This window comes from Alnus glutinosa, chromosome 1 (assembly GCF_958979055.1).
Source record: "Alnus glutinosa chromosome 1, dhAlnGlut1.1, whole genome shotgun sequence".
In the NCBI taxonomy this organism is placed as follows: Eukaryota; Viridiplantae; Streptophyta; class Magnoliopsida; order Fagales; family Betulaceae; genus Alnus; species Alnus glutinosa.
Window position 1 is genome coordinate 44,461,453 of NC_084886.1, and position 14,366 is coordinate 44,475,818.

General features: G+C 36.8%; 2 protein-coding genes across 2 annotated transcripts in view; one reads left to right on the forward strand and one right to left on the reverse strand.

Annotated features, from left to right (window-relative positions):
- Positions 1 to 4,201, forward strand: part of LOC133851830 (isoleucine--tRNA ligase, cytoplasmic) — a 30,566-nt gene extending 26,365 nt beyond the window's left edge. The window contains exons 20-28 of the mRNA XM_062288428.1: positions 173 to 261; positions 346 to 487; positions 1,617 to 1,680; positions 1,762 to 1,829; positions 2,032 to 2,154; positions 2,942 to 3,007; positions 3,302 to 3,413; positions 3,522 to 3,613; positions 3,739 to 4,201. Coding sequence (XP_062144412.1) covers positions 173 to 261; positions 346 to 487; positions 1,617 to 1,680; positions 1,762 to 1,829; positions 2,032 to 2,154; positions 2,942 to 3,007; positions 3,302 to 3,413; positions 3,522 to 3,613; positions 3,739 to 3,846 — 864 coding nt within the window. The 3' untranslated portion in view covers positions 3,847 to 4,201. The remainder of the gene's footprint in view (positions 1 to 172; positions 262 to 345; positions 488 to 1,616; positions 1,681 to 1,761; positions 1,830 to 2,031; positions 2,155 to 2,941; positions 3,008 to 3,301; positions 3,414 to 3,521; positions 3,614 to 3,738) is intronic.
- A 62-nt stretch (positions 4,202 to 4,263) lies between these two features.
- LOC133851841 (biotin synthase, mitochondrial) lies at positions 4,264 to 14,015 on the reverse strand. Its single transcript, XM_062288437.1, has 6 exons — positions 13,420 to 14,015; positions 12,419 to 12,598; positions 11,484 to 11,590; positions 8,871 to 9,076; positions 5,562 to 5,701; positions 4,264 to 4,726 (listed from the first exon to the last, which is right to left on the reverse strand). Exons 1-6 carry the CDS (start codon positions 13,603 to 13,605, stop codon positions 4,418 to 4,420), a joined length of 1,128 nt encoding a protein of 375 aa, XP_062144421.1. The 5' UTR covers positions 13,606 to 14,015; the 3' UTR covers positions 4,264 to 4,417.
- Between the last annotated feature and the right edge of the window lie 351 nt (positions 14,016 to 14,366).

Sequence of the window (14,366 nt, forward strand, 5' to 3'; positions counted from 1 at the left end):
CGTGTTAGCACTATATGGCCTGTTACTAATAGGCACACTGCAGTTCTTATATATAGTTTCACTTGCTGGTGTGTTTGCTCATGCCTGTCATTCTCCCCTGTTTCCGCCATCTTTCTCCTAATTTCCATAACCATTGCTGCCTTTGGTTTATTTAATTCCATTTGCATTGCAGTATGTGCTAGAGGAACTCAATGTACGTTCTCTTGTACCATGCAATGATACCTTGAAGTATTCATCTCTACGTGCTGAACCTGATTTTAGGTATGTTAATTTTTTAACCCTTTAGAAAACTGTACAGTACTTTTCTGTGCTTCTCTGTGATGTCAATCGATTGTTTTCTTCTAGTGTGTTAGGTAAGCGGCTTGGAAAATCTATGGGAGTTGTTGCTAAGGAAGTCAAAGCAATGTCGCAGGAAAAAATTTTGGCTTTTGAGAAAGCTGGGGAAGTTACTATTGCTGCTCATTGTTTGAAGCTGACTGATATCAAGGTGCTTGTCCTTTTTACTATAATAATCTCCGGTTGAATATATCCGTAAAAATCAGTTTGAGATTTATGTTAATACATGGACGTGGTCGTGTAGATAGATTCATTTTTCCTGGGAACAGCATTGATATTTGATGCTGTTAACAGCTGTCAAAATAACAAAACTACCTTTATGTTTAACACCTTGGAAATGATAATATGATCCTTGGAAAATGACTAATGGCATGAAAAGTGACGACTGTGGTCTTCCTGTAGCTTTGATTTACACCAGAATAAAAGGTAGAAACAATTTCATTGCGGATGTGAAAGAATCCCCCCAATCTGACAAACTTTCAAGGAGTTTGTGATTTTTCTATTTTTTTAGTAGTCTTAGTGGAGAGTAAAGGAGAAAATTTTGGTAGAATTTTAATTTGAAGGTTCATTTATCTCCATATATTTTTGGGCATGAAGCTTAATGAAGTATTGACGTTGTCTCTTCATTTTAGCTGTAGAAATGTTATCTTTTACACCTGATTTTACTTTTTTAATACTTTATTCTTGCATATTGTTTAAGAAATATACAAGTTCTAGTTGGGTTTACCTAGCCACTCTAGTAACTTCTAGGTGGATGATAATTTGATTTGTGATAGAAATAACAATGCTATTCTTGTCCCTCTTGTTGGGGATGGACCACCTTGGATTAGGCCTGACAATTTTTTACATGACCTGCGAACTTGACACAAATCCAAGACAAAATTAAAGCGTTAGAGCTGAGAAGTCCGACCCATTTAATTAAATTGGCGGGGTTAGGGTTGATCTATATAGTCTTATATCCATGCTTTGACAAAACCCGAACCCGACACGCGACATAATGGCAAGCAATTTTTGACATGACTTACGAATCCGACACGAACCCAATACAAAATTAGATGGTTAAGGTTGAGGGGTTTGACCCGTTTAATTAAATTGGTCGGGTTAGGGTTGACGTATATAGTCTTATACTCATGCTTCGACATGACCCAAACCCGACATGCGAACACGAATTGACACCCCTACCTTGGATTGGTGATGGCTCATTCATAAGGTTTCTTTTTTTTCCCTGAATGATGGGCTGAAATTGTGCTACCCAATATTGTCAAATTTTTTTCTTTCAGGTGGTTCGGGATTTCAAACGCCCCGATGGCATGACAGAAAAGGAGATTGATGCGGCAGGAGATGGTAGGGATTATAAATGACATCCAAATATAATTTATCATGTGACAAATATGTGTTTTACGTGTTCTATGTGCTGTGTTGCAGGTGATGTTTTGGTGATTTTGGATTTGCATGCAGATAACTCATTGTTTGAGGCTGGTGCTGCGCGAGAGGTATATACTTCATATCCATTCCAATCATGTGAAGTCCATCTACTTGTAGTGTAGGATACCAGTTATGCGTACACAACTTGTATTTCCATTCATCTTTTATTTTTTGGCACTTGTTTGTTAACTTATAATGCCATGCTTTGATTAGCTATGCGTTGAAGTTTCATTTCTGATGAATGGATTCTTTAAAATTCATCCATTGTAGATTGTGAATAGAATTCAGAAGTTGCGTAAGAAAGCTGCCCTAGAACCTACTGACATAGTGGAGGTTTACTTCAAATCGTTGGATGAAGATAAATCACTCTCAGAACGAGTGTTGAATTCACAGGTAATATTGTCTTTGTTCATACAAGAAAGTTTTTCTGCTTGATTCTTTAGTGATATAGGATCTTTTCTGTTTTTTTTTTTTTCTTTGGGGGAGGAGAGAGAAGAGGCGGGGGAAAAACAGTATTAAAAGCTTTGAATTTAGAGAGACTAATCAAATGGTGATCATTCTTATAATTTTTGCTTAAGAATTTATGTTCTTTACCTGGCTCTAAAATCCTAGTGGCAGTTGCGTAGTAGTTTAAATTTGATACACGATCCTTTATCGAGTTTTAGAATTTGTGAAGAAAGGGTTGAGTTGCACTTTGACGGGGTATGCAATGTCAGATCCCTGTGTGCAAATGTGCATTCATGCGTCTTTAGAAGCCATGAACTTTGAAATTTTTATACTATCTTTTTCTTTAATTTCTTTGATAGTTTGAATCAATAACATAGGAGTAGGTTTTTGCCTACGTAGCTCCCCCACCTGTTTTCCTTTTTTCTTTTTCTTTTTCACATTTCTCTCCTTTTTTTGTTCTTCTTTCAGGATTTTCTTCCTTTCTTCCAGGCTTTGCCACCTTCAGTGTTTTCTTCCGAGTATAAATGTTAGAGAGAGAGAGAGAATCTACATGTTTCTTTTCTCTAATTGCATTGTATATTTTCAGAGTGCAAGCAATTGTTACATTTTAGTGGTGTTGTGGTTTAGGTTAAGTCAGTGATTTGTGTGACATTCCAACAAGTGTCTGACAAGCTGACCACTCTTTATGTGATATGTCCTACATTCATAGCTCCACTGTTTATTTTATGTGCAGGATTCCTACATTGCGGATGCGATTGGTTCGCAATTGCTTCGTTCTGCCATGATGCCATCACAGGCAGTAAGTTTGAAGAGTCTTGATAATCTTTCTTTCTTAGTATTTTATGCTTGCAATGTTCGTCAAAAGTTTCACTTATATGAAATATATAAATCTTGAAGCAAATCTGCTATAACAATATGCCTTGCCTTCTGTTTCTTCTTCCCCATTCCTGGGATAAATAGTTCCAGGATATTTATGAAAAAGAAACGTGGGTGAAAGAACAATGTCGGTTTTAAATGCAATTTTGCCTTCTGACAATGGTTTAGCATATGGTGTAATTCATATATTTGTGTTTCTCACATGTGGAAATTGCAGGTCATTGTTTGCGAGGAGAGTTTCCATGGGATTTCTGGCATGTCTTTTGTCATCACCTTGACAAGACCCACACTGATGTTAAATTTAGATGCCATTCTTACACTATATGCAGGTTGGAATCCGTATACATTTTTGTTCCTCCAATGATTTTTTATTTATTTAGTTATTTTTTCATCCTCTCCCTCTAACTCTATGACAAAATATTTTTCAATGGTCGCAGGAAACATGAAATTTGCTCAAGGTCTGCAGACTTACTTGCTATCAAGGGATCATTCAGTTTTGAAGTCTGAGTTTCAACTTGGGAATGGAAAGGTCTGTTTGTGCTTCCTACTTCCGATGCTTATGTGCATGAGTGACTATAAAAAGAAGTTTGACTGAAAATTATAGTATTTGTCTTATATTCGTTCTTTTCTCCCTTTTTTTTTTTTCTTCTGCAGATAACTGTCAGTTGCATAGAAAATCTGCCTCCTGTTAATTTGGTACTGGGGGAACACATTTTCTTGACAGTCGGAGATTATTTATCTTGGACAAAGAAATCTGGGTGATATGATTGGTATTATATGTATCGCATCATTTTGCTCCTGCTACAATGCTTCTTTGCCCTAAAATTACTGGGTGTCACATGAAGGCAGTTATAATTCTCATCCATTTTTGTTGTATAGACGTGCTTGTTTCAGTGGCTTTGCTGCTCAAGCAATAATATCATTTGTTTGTTACACTAGATTAGATGTTCTAGCCGTGCACACAAATCCCCATTTTTAATGTATTTTTTTTTTTGCTTTCTGTTGTAATCTCATTGTCTTTGTATAATTATTAGCTTTTGCCAAAAAAGTATGCATCACACAAGTGTCTTGTAGTTCGTTAGTATTGAATTAAAATTTAGTGTGATCTGATCTGAAATAGGCTTGGATGTGCTGACTGATTGATTACCTTTACCATTTACCAAACTAATCAATCAAATATGAATGAATTTGTTCCTCTAAATTCCTCTAAGTTAACCAAATGTTCGTCATATATAATTCCACAACAATTAATAATAATTAAAAAGAAGCCATTTACTCCAACAGAAGAATTGACAATTCACTTCCGTCGAATTGAGCCAGTTATTTATCCAAATTATCCCGAACTGGAAACGGCTTGCTCAGAAACCTCAGCCTCATGGGCCTCTTCCGCATTTTCGCCAAAACTGGGAGCTTTTGGAACAAGTCCAAGCGCCTTGAACATAAGTTGATCAGCATCAAAATCATTATTAGGAGTCGTCAAGAGCTTCTCGCCAGTGAAGATTGAATTTGCACCGGCAAGAAAGCATAATGCCTGCTCAGGCATGGAGAACCGAACTCTGCCAGCTGACAACCTGACCATTGCTTTTGGCATGACTATTCGTGCCGTGGCAATCATCCGAATCATCTCCCATATTTCAACTGGCTGAACCCAGAAAAATAAGCAAGTCAGTTGAGATGCTAAAACTTAAAACAATCTGGAAAGAGATGAACATAAACACCATAAGAAGAGACGGTTAAACAATTACAAAATGTTTAAAGAAAGTTCCCTTCTTTTTTTCAGTGGTGGGTACTTTGAGGACAATGACCATTTGCAAGATTACTACTACTGCTACTCTCATCTAGAAATATTTGGTCACTAAATTATACAGGAGTAATATAAAGTTCAGTTCACAAAAGTTGATCCCACTTTTAACATGTTCCCTCTAACTAAACTTAGATGGAATCTATTTTGTAATAGAGTGAATTTTGATATTAAAAAGAACTTTTAATAAACTTCAAAGACTTGGTCATTTCAACATGGTTTTCTTCTGTAAGTACGAAGGAATTTATTAGGAAGGGGAACGATCATAAGCACATTGGGTATCTCCAAAAGGCTCACAGAAAAATTACTGGTGAATTTCATCTAATCTATAAAATCTAAATAGGATGGCAATGGATGCAGCCAAGAGCAAGCATCCACTCATACAATGATCAGGCTCTCCAAACTAGTTTTGCCTCATCTTATTTCCTATGTTTTCATATTGTAGCCTTTCCAACTACAGTATTTTAACTTTTCACCTTCACTAATTCCTAGCCTGATGATAAAGCCTTAATCGCAACTAGTTTCGATATTACAAATAGATAAGTATCAAATTCTATAACTTATTAAAAATGTATAGAGTCACTATGTAATACTTGCAAATTATAGCATGTAGAAGAATTGTTAAAGGTGACCCAAAGTTATAGATTTCAAGATGAACAGATCTAGAGTTAGTTACCTTCTGATCTTGAAGAGGCGTGCCTTTCACTGGAACCAGGGCATTGATAGGGACACTCTCTGGGTGGGTAGGGAGCGTTGCCAATGTATGTAAAAGACCTACTCGGTCGTCTTCTGCTTCTCCAAGACCTATTATTCCTCCTATTAAAAGAAATTAAGGAGTAAATCACATTTTCCTGCATAATTAAGCAACTCATAGCGATATTCATCTTTTTTATTTGAAGTATATTTTTTTTTATAAGTAATAAACTGGTCTTATTAAAAGCATAAGGCGCCCTTAAGTACACCGGAAGTATACAAAAGAAAGCACCTAACTAGAAAGTGAAAAACGAACAAGAAATGTCAAAACTAAGCGACAAAGGAGATACAAAAGCCACCGTCCAAAGATACAAAGTACTAAAAAACGAAGCTAAAATATCCTCCAATGACCTCTTCAAGTCCTCGAAACACCTACTATTTCTTTCCTTCCAAACACACCAAAAAAGGCATGTCGGCACCATCTTCCAAATCGCAAGACTCATCGGCCTTCCAGATGTCCACCAACAGGCAAACAAGTCAATGACTCTCCTAGGCATAACTTAAGACATACCAAAGCGAGTAAATAGAGCACTCCATAGAGCGTAAGCCACATCGTAATGAAGAAGAAGGTGGTCCACTGATTCCCCATTTCGCTTGCACATGCGACATCTATCCACCAAAATAACACGCCTCTTCCTGAGATTATCCAAAGTAAGGATCTTGCCTAGGGCCGCCAACCACGCAAAAAAAGCCGCCCTCTTCCTAAGATTATCCAAAGAGCTAAAGAAAGACCCTACCTTGAACAAACATTTTTTGGAAGAGACCCACCACAGCCCATCTTCACTACCTCTTCTTACGCTGACTGAGTGCAAAACCTGAAAAATGAAGCAAAGACATCCACTTCCTAATCATGCGCTTCTCTAGAAAAGCTCATGATCCACTGATGGAAACCACCCAAGAGCTCCAAATTATCCGCGACAGAGCCATCCTTCGCACGAGCATACCAAATAAAACAGGAAAAGCTTTCTTAAGAACTGTATCCCCACACCACAGATCATGCCAAAATTTGGCCCTAACCCCATCCCCCACCTCAAATCTAGAAAAGCCTAAAAATGTCTCCCACCCTTTCCTGATGCTCTTCCACAACCACCCCACCCCAAAAGCACATAGGCTCAAACGAGCACCAACCTCTCCATAAACTGCCAAACTTGGAGTCCACAGCAATTCTCCACTAAGCTTCTCTCTCAATCCCATAACGCCACAACCATTTACCTAACAGAGCCCGATTGAACATCACCAACTTCCTGATACCAAACCCTCCCTCTGAAATTGGAGTACAAACCTTGGACCAACTCACCAAGTGATATTTGAATTCTTCACCAATCCGTCCCCATAAAAAAATCTCGTTGCAGCTTCTCAATGCGAGCACCTACACTTGCCGAGAGAGGAAATAGAGACAAAAACACATGGGTAAGTTAGCGAGAGTACGCTTGATAAGGGTGACTCTACCTCCCTTGGAAAGGTATAACCTTTTCCAGCTGACTAACCGTCGTTCAATCTTCTCGATAACACTGTCACATACATGAATAGACTTATAGGAAGCCCCTAGCGGAAGACCTAGATACTTCACCGGCAGAGTGGCAACCCCACACCTTAAGATTCCGGCTAAACTTTCCACTTGATCTACATCCCCCACAAGAATTAAATATGACTTAGCCAAGATGTTCTCCAAACTGGGTTATAACATACAAAAATAAAAAAAAAAAAAAAATTAAAAAAATAATAATAATAATAATTCAAACTCAAGATTTCAGAATCTTCCACCTTGAGTTTGCAGGGGGATGTTAGAGAATATATTGATACCGTATATTACGGTACTTTCCATATATTGTAGGATTTGATTTAATCCTCATTAATTGTAATTGATTATAATCAAATCAGATTTGAATACATTCAATTCTAATTTGATTATATTCTCTTTACATACCATTTTGTATTCTCTCTATATCCCTATAAATAGGGATGATTTGTATTGTAAATCATTCAAGCAATATGAACATAATGTAGCCTTAGGGCTTTACCCTGTGGATGTAGGTCATAGACCGAACCACGTAAAATTCCTTTGTCTATTTTATTATTCCGCAATCTTTATTTGTCATTTGTTTATGTTTTCTATCAAAATTAACCTTCAAGCCCGAAGCAGCTTCAAACAGAAGAAAGAGACTTCAAAGATAGCGCAACTGAGAAGGACAAGCATTGCAAAAGATTAAAGTATCATCGGCAAACAGCAAATGAGAAAAATTAGCATTGCCAACTTTGAAGCCTTCTAGTAGACCCCCACTGACCACAGCAGAAATCAATCGACTCAAAGCCTTCATCACAAAAACAAACAACACGGGTGAGAGAGTCTCCCTTTGTCTCAACCCACGAGAGTTACTGAAAAAAACCATTAGGAGAGCCATTTACCAACACTGAGAATCGCACAGAGGAGATACAACGAGCTATCCACGAGCACTATTTTCCCCTAAAGCCACACCTCCTTAGCATATACAAAAGAAACTCCCAATTGACATGATCATAAGCTTTTTCTAGATCCATTTTACAAATGACGTCAGGCTCCCCAAATCTTAATCTACTATCAAGGCATTCATTGGCAATAAGGATTGGATCAAGAATTTGTCTCCCCTTGACAAAGGCGCTTTGAGATTTGGAAATTACCTTCTCCATAACCGTCTTCAATCTATTTGCTAAGATTGTAGCAATGATTTTGTAAATTCCTCCCACAAGACTAATAGGCCAAAAATCTTTCAGAGCAGCACCTGGAATTTTAAAATAAGCGAAATGAAAGAAGCATTTAGGCTCTTTTCAAAAATGCCTCCCTCATGAATGTCCCTAAGCACCTCCATAATGTCCACCCTTAAAACACCCCAACACGCTCGGAAGAAGCCACAGAAAAGCCATCAGGACCGGGCGCCTTATCTCCATCCATAGCTGACACTACCTTCCTAACTTCCTCCTCCTCAAAAGCTCTCTCTAACCAACTGGCCTTAGACTCCAAAATAGAATCAAAGGAGATTCCATCCACCAAAGGCCTCCACCTACACTACTCAGTAAAAAGCTTTTTGATAGAACTGGACGATGTGTACGCTGATTTAAAATTTGACTAGATAGTACAGAATGAGGAAAAGGAAGAAACAAAAGAAATTAACCACATAAAATTTGGCTAGATAACAATCCATTTCTCGAATATACGTGTATGATAATAATACATTCAAGACTTCAACTAAAATACCTGAACAGACATTAATCCCTGCATCGCGGACAAACTGAAGGGTTTCTAGGCGCTCATCATAACTCCTTGTGGTGATGATATTTGGATAATATTCCCTTGAGGTATCAAGATTATGATTATAAGCTGTCAGGCCCGCCCTCTTCAGTTCAACAGCTTGCTGCTTCTCTAGCATGCCCAAGGTGCAGCACACCTCCATCCCCATATCCCTGGCACATGAGAGATACGTCCAGCATCCATTAAATGAAAGTAAAGTACATAAAACAAGTTAAATGAAATTTCTAAATATTACAACAAAGGATAAGCTGAATGACCCATTAAGCACACTCCAGCATTTTGGATGTTCTTGGAATGAGAAGGAAATAGAACAAAAAATGAGAAAAAAACCAACAAAAAAAAAACAACAACAACAACAAAAAAAAGGTGAGGATTGCAACATCCCCAAATGCCATGCACTTGAATATGTACCAAGTTGCCATAGACGTGTATTTGGAAAATACAAAAGGACTGATGGTTGTTAAATTCATGTATATGTGTTTGTTCAGAAACCATTAACAACAATCTCTGAAGATCTTTCTTCTCTTCTTTCTTTTTAATGAGATATATATCCAACAACTCAGGCATTTGCAATTCATATCATAATAAACAACCACGAAAAAAAAAAAAAAAAAAAAAATTCCAAGCATTATTGTGAGGTGGTCATTTATTATTGTGAGGTAAAGATAAGAGATAAAAATAAAAAATAAAAAATTGTTTAAAGACAGCCACATATTTATGGTTCTACGCTATCTTGCGTATTTTACAAAAATAGCATATTAAGAACCAGCTCTAAATTTTACCCAATTTGCCAAACTAAACAATTTGAAACCTATCATACTTTATACACAGATAACCCAGTTTTGTGGTTTGCCAAACACTCCTTTGGCTGTTTTTTCTTTCTTTCTTTCTTTCGTTCTTTAACCTCCTCCAAAAAATAATAACAAAGATTCTTTTCTTTACATTTTATGTCATTTAAATTAAAGGTGTGTGTGATTATTGTGATGTATGGCCATAAGAGGCAACTGTTAAGCTAGATTTACTGACTGCATGTCTTTGCATTTAAAGGAAAATAAGAAAAGTTCAGAAGTTTATATATCATTGAGATTTTTTGTCAAAATATATTAACAAACAAGATGACATGTATTACTTTGAGAATGATTAAAACCCCAACCAACAGTGTTAACTGTGAATAATATATTTCACACTTGATTTGTCATGCCAATATCTATTACTTTTTATGCCTTTCAAATCCCAAGAAGTACATTCTTCTCATATAATTTCCTGAGTCTTAGCTTATCAAAAATAATAATTTCCTGGGTCTTTGAACTTGATTTTATAATTCAGGTGCAGCTTACATGACAGGGCACCACTTGTTACATGATATGAAAAAAAAAAAAAAAAAACCAATATTTTTCTCTTAATAAAAAGAGTCAGAAAAATTGTGGTAATCGATCATCAGGCATGACTTAAAATATTGATTTGTTAACGGTTCAGTGACCATAATTGAGACCAAAAGTTAAACCTATTTAGCAATTTTCTAAATATCAATCCAACAATCTTTCTTAAAGCTACTATCTTCTAATCCCTTCTACCAAGTATATGCACTAAGGATGTTAATTATTTTCACATCCCATCTCCAATCTCCCCCACTATATTGGAACATTATGTGTCCTAAACCACATGCCATACCATATTATGCCAAGGCAAAGTAACTATCAATGCATTCTGCTTTTCTTTTCCCCCTATTTACTAAAGGCACGATACTACATGTCATACTAATCTCTTTTTTTTATATATATTTTTTATAAGTAATGTCAATTCATATGTCATACTGATCTCTTTCGGCTCCATTTCTTTCCATCTGGAGTCCACAAATTGATATTTGCGATAGAAATCAACTTTTCCAGATCAATTTCTTTATTTGAGCCACAAATTGTCATTCAGCCCCTAAAGGCATTGCAGAAATTTCAATGTTACCTGGTGTGGTGCCAATAAGGTTGCATTTTGGGAGCACCCCAAGTTCCTAAACAACATTCACTATCAAAGAGCATAGTATCTGATCTTCTACTCACAAGTCGAAAATACTCCTACAGAAGGAGCAATCAGTTGAATCATCTCGCAGTGTCTTCTACTAATATCATAACAAGTTCTCTTGCACCTGTTCTAAATGCTGCTTTTATTTTATTTTATTTTTCCTCAATAGGTGAATATGATCCTGAAACCATTATAGAGTCCGTATCATAACACCCCTGAGATGGCAAGACTTCTGACAATGCAGCTCTTTCATATTAAAGACAACAAAATAACGAAATGCAGTAGATTTGAAATGCTAATTTGGTTAGAAGAGTAAAACAAATCAAACTCATGGATCATTTCTTACTATTTTACTTTCTTTTTTTAATTAAAGTTTAATTTATTAATGTACCAAATTGTGAGTTAATGAGCTGGATATCCAAAATAGAGGGAATAAGAGACCAAGTTCTTTGGCATTATAGGGAATTCATTTTCTACTTTGAAGTACAAAACGCCTCTATTTCTCAAGTGTTTAGTATTTGCTATAAATGATGCTTTTATTACCTTATGTCTTTTACGTATTCTAAGATCTGGTTGAAGTTGGTCTTTCTTCCAACTGTGTCCCTCCATGCAGCACCCATGCAAAAACGCGTGCTACCAACCTCTTTTGCCTGCCAAAGAATGAGAATATGTCTAATTGATGCTCCAAGAAAAGTACAATGGATAATGTGCAACAAAAGGATTTTAGCAATATTTGAAACAAATTCTATCAAGTTCAAAGGGAGAATTTAATCAGCATTAGGAATAAGATCACAAAGTGGTGGCATCTAGTTATACTGCCCAGGAGAAAAGTAGATAACAAGTCAAAGCATGGCTGTTTTAATAGCCAAAGCCAATTATTTTTTTTAATAAGTAAATGAATTTCATTAAAAAGCGCAAGGGTGCAACCCAAGTATATAGGAAGTATATAAGAGAAACACCTAACCAAAAAATAAAAAAAAATTACGAAATCTATAAAAATGAAAGCAATCCAGGGCAACTGCTCATTGGTAAAGGGTATTGAAGAATAAAGCAATTTCATCTCACGGTCTTCAAAATGTCAATCATTTTTTTCTCTCCAGATACACCACATCATGAAAGACAGTACCAACTTCCACATTGTTGCACCATGAGAACTACAAGACTACCCTCTCCAACAGACAAAGAGTTCTACCACCATATAGGCCCCATCATAACCCAATAATACTGAAAATAGAATTCCATAAAGCACTAGCAATCTCACAGTAGAGTAAGAAGATATGTATGTGGGTAATTGACATGTTGCAAATATTTACCAGGTAAAACAATGTCTTCTATTAAACAATATGAATTCCATTCTAGCACACAGGAAGAAGTAGTCAACTGTAATTTCTTAGTCTATTGGAGAAACTACACTTAAGTCAATGCAGAGCATCCAGTGATTTTTTTAAAAAAAAGAAAAGAAAAGAAAAGAAGTTGACCTTTCTTGCTGCCTGCATAACAGCCTCCTTGGTCATAAGCTTTTGTGCCTTTAGTCCTGTGTCATATCTAGAGGATTGAGGACAATATGAACAATCCTCACTACATCCACCCGTCTTGATAGAGAGAAGAGTACACTGTTGAACTTCTCTAAAGTTATGAGCATGTCTGTGAACTTGAGCCTGACAAATCAAAAATAATAACTATAACCTTATACTTATAAATTAAACAACAGTAATAGCAATACAATATTTTGTTCAGCTATGACAGAAGCTTCTAGGACCAACTCGGAACTCTAAATGCAAATAAGGCTGCAGTATACACCAAAATTTACTAAATTACGAAACGTATCTTAGCATCCATTTCCACTTGCACACTCGGGAAATTGCACATTATGTACAGACTATACAGCTAGAAAGTTTCTTTGGTCTCGCTCTTCCAAAAGAGTTAACACGGTTACATCTCGGATATTTCATTTATCTCTCTTTTCACATTTTCTCAGCAACCAAACAGAAAAATATCACTCTCAGAGTTTTAATCTTATTATTTATACGCAACAAAATAAAACATTGCTCGGGTAAAGCATACAGTGCAGCCTGGGAAAGCGCACAGAGTCTTTTTCTACTTGCATACTGGGGAAATTGCACATAATGTACATGTTCACTGGTATCCTACATTTTCTCAGCAACCAAACAGAAGAAGAAAAACGTACAAGATGGAAAAGTCAAATTCTTTTGCTTACTCATTCCAAAAAAAAAAAGCAACAACAAACACACACACACACACAGAGTTACACTTGTAATTTTCATTTTCATTCTCTTCCCGGCATTTTCCAGCAACCAAAGAGAGAGACGGCTCTCAACAGAACACTCGCACGCAGGGAAAAATGTGCAAGATAGAAAGATCATACTCCTTATGTTTTTCCTCGATTTTCTAGGGAATCAAACATAGCCTTTCAAAATAAAAACCACAACAAACAGGAAAACAAAATACAAATACTGACTCCATGGAAAAGGAGATCTAGAACGGGAGAGTCGTAGATGGATTTGATCTCGTCTCGCGCCCAGTCATTCCTGGGACCATCTCTTATCGTTCGCTCAGCTTCAATTGCAGCAGCAGAAGAAGCAGAATGCAGCTGGCGGATTGAGCGTCGCAGCTGGGGACCAACGATTAACCGAACCGAAAGCATGTTTGGTTCCCGAGAAAATAGGGAAGGCGTGCGGCGTGCCCTCACTTGCTTTCTCGAGAAAACTGAGCAAAAGAAGGAAACGCGTTTTCCTGGAAAATGAATAAGAGCGGAGGCGGACAGAGCAGGCTGAAAAACCGAGGCATGTGTTAAGTTGGTAACTACTCGCCACCTAACCGCTAACCCCACCCAAGTGACGGAAAGTTGAAGAGTGAGACACGGCTCGACTCACTTAAAATGCTGTTACTTGTTAGTTCTACGTGGACTGTTGTCTTTATCTCAGCTTCGATGGTTACTTGCAGGCCTCTCCGAAATTCAACGTTCAAAATCTTCACTTGAGAATTCAATAGAATAGTGATTTCGTAGGTCATCGATTTCAGGGATGAAATTTGGGTATTTCTACGTTGTTAAAAGAAAAAAATGGAAAAAATTTGTCTACTCCCACCGACAAATCCAAATCTGAAAAACAATGCTGAAAATACAAACAAAAATTTTAAAAAAAAAAAAAAAAAAATCTTAATCTAAAATCAAGATAAATGCCGCAAAAAGCAATAATAAAAGGGGCACGGGAGCTCAATATGCTTTATGCTGTACTGAACAATGGGTATGGATGGGGGTTTGCCCCCCACCAATCCTGTCTGTTATTGTTGAAGAGCAAGTTTAGCTCTTGTTTGTCAGGAAATTCAATATTATTATTATTCTTTAAGAAAAAAAAAAACCTACTCAATCTCCTTTTAGGAAACTGTAGCATCCACGTAAAGGAG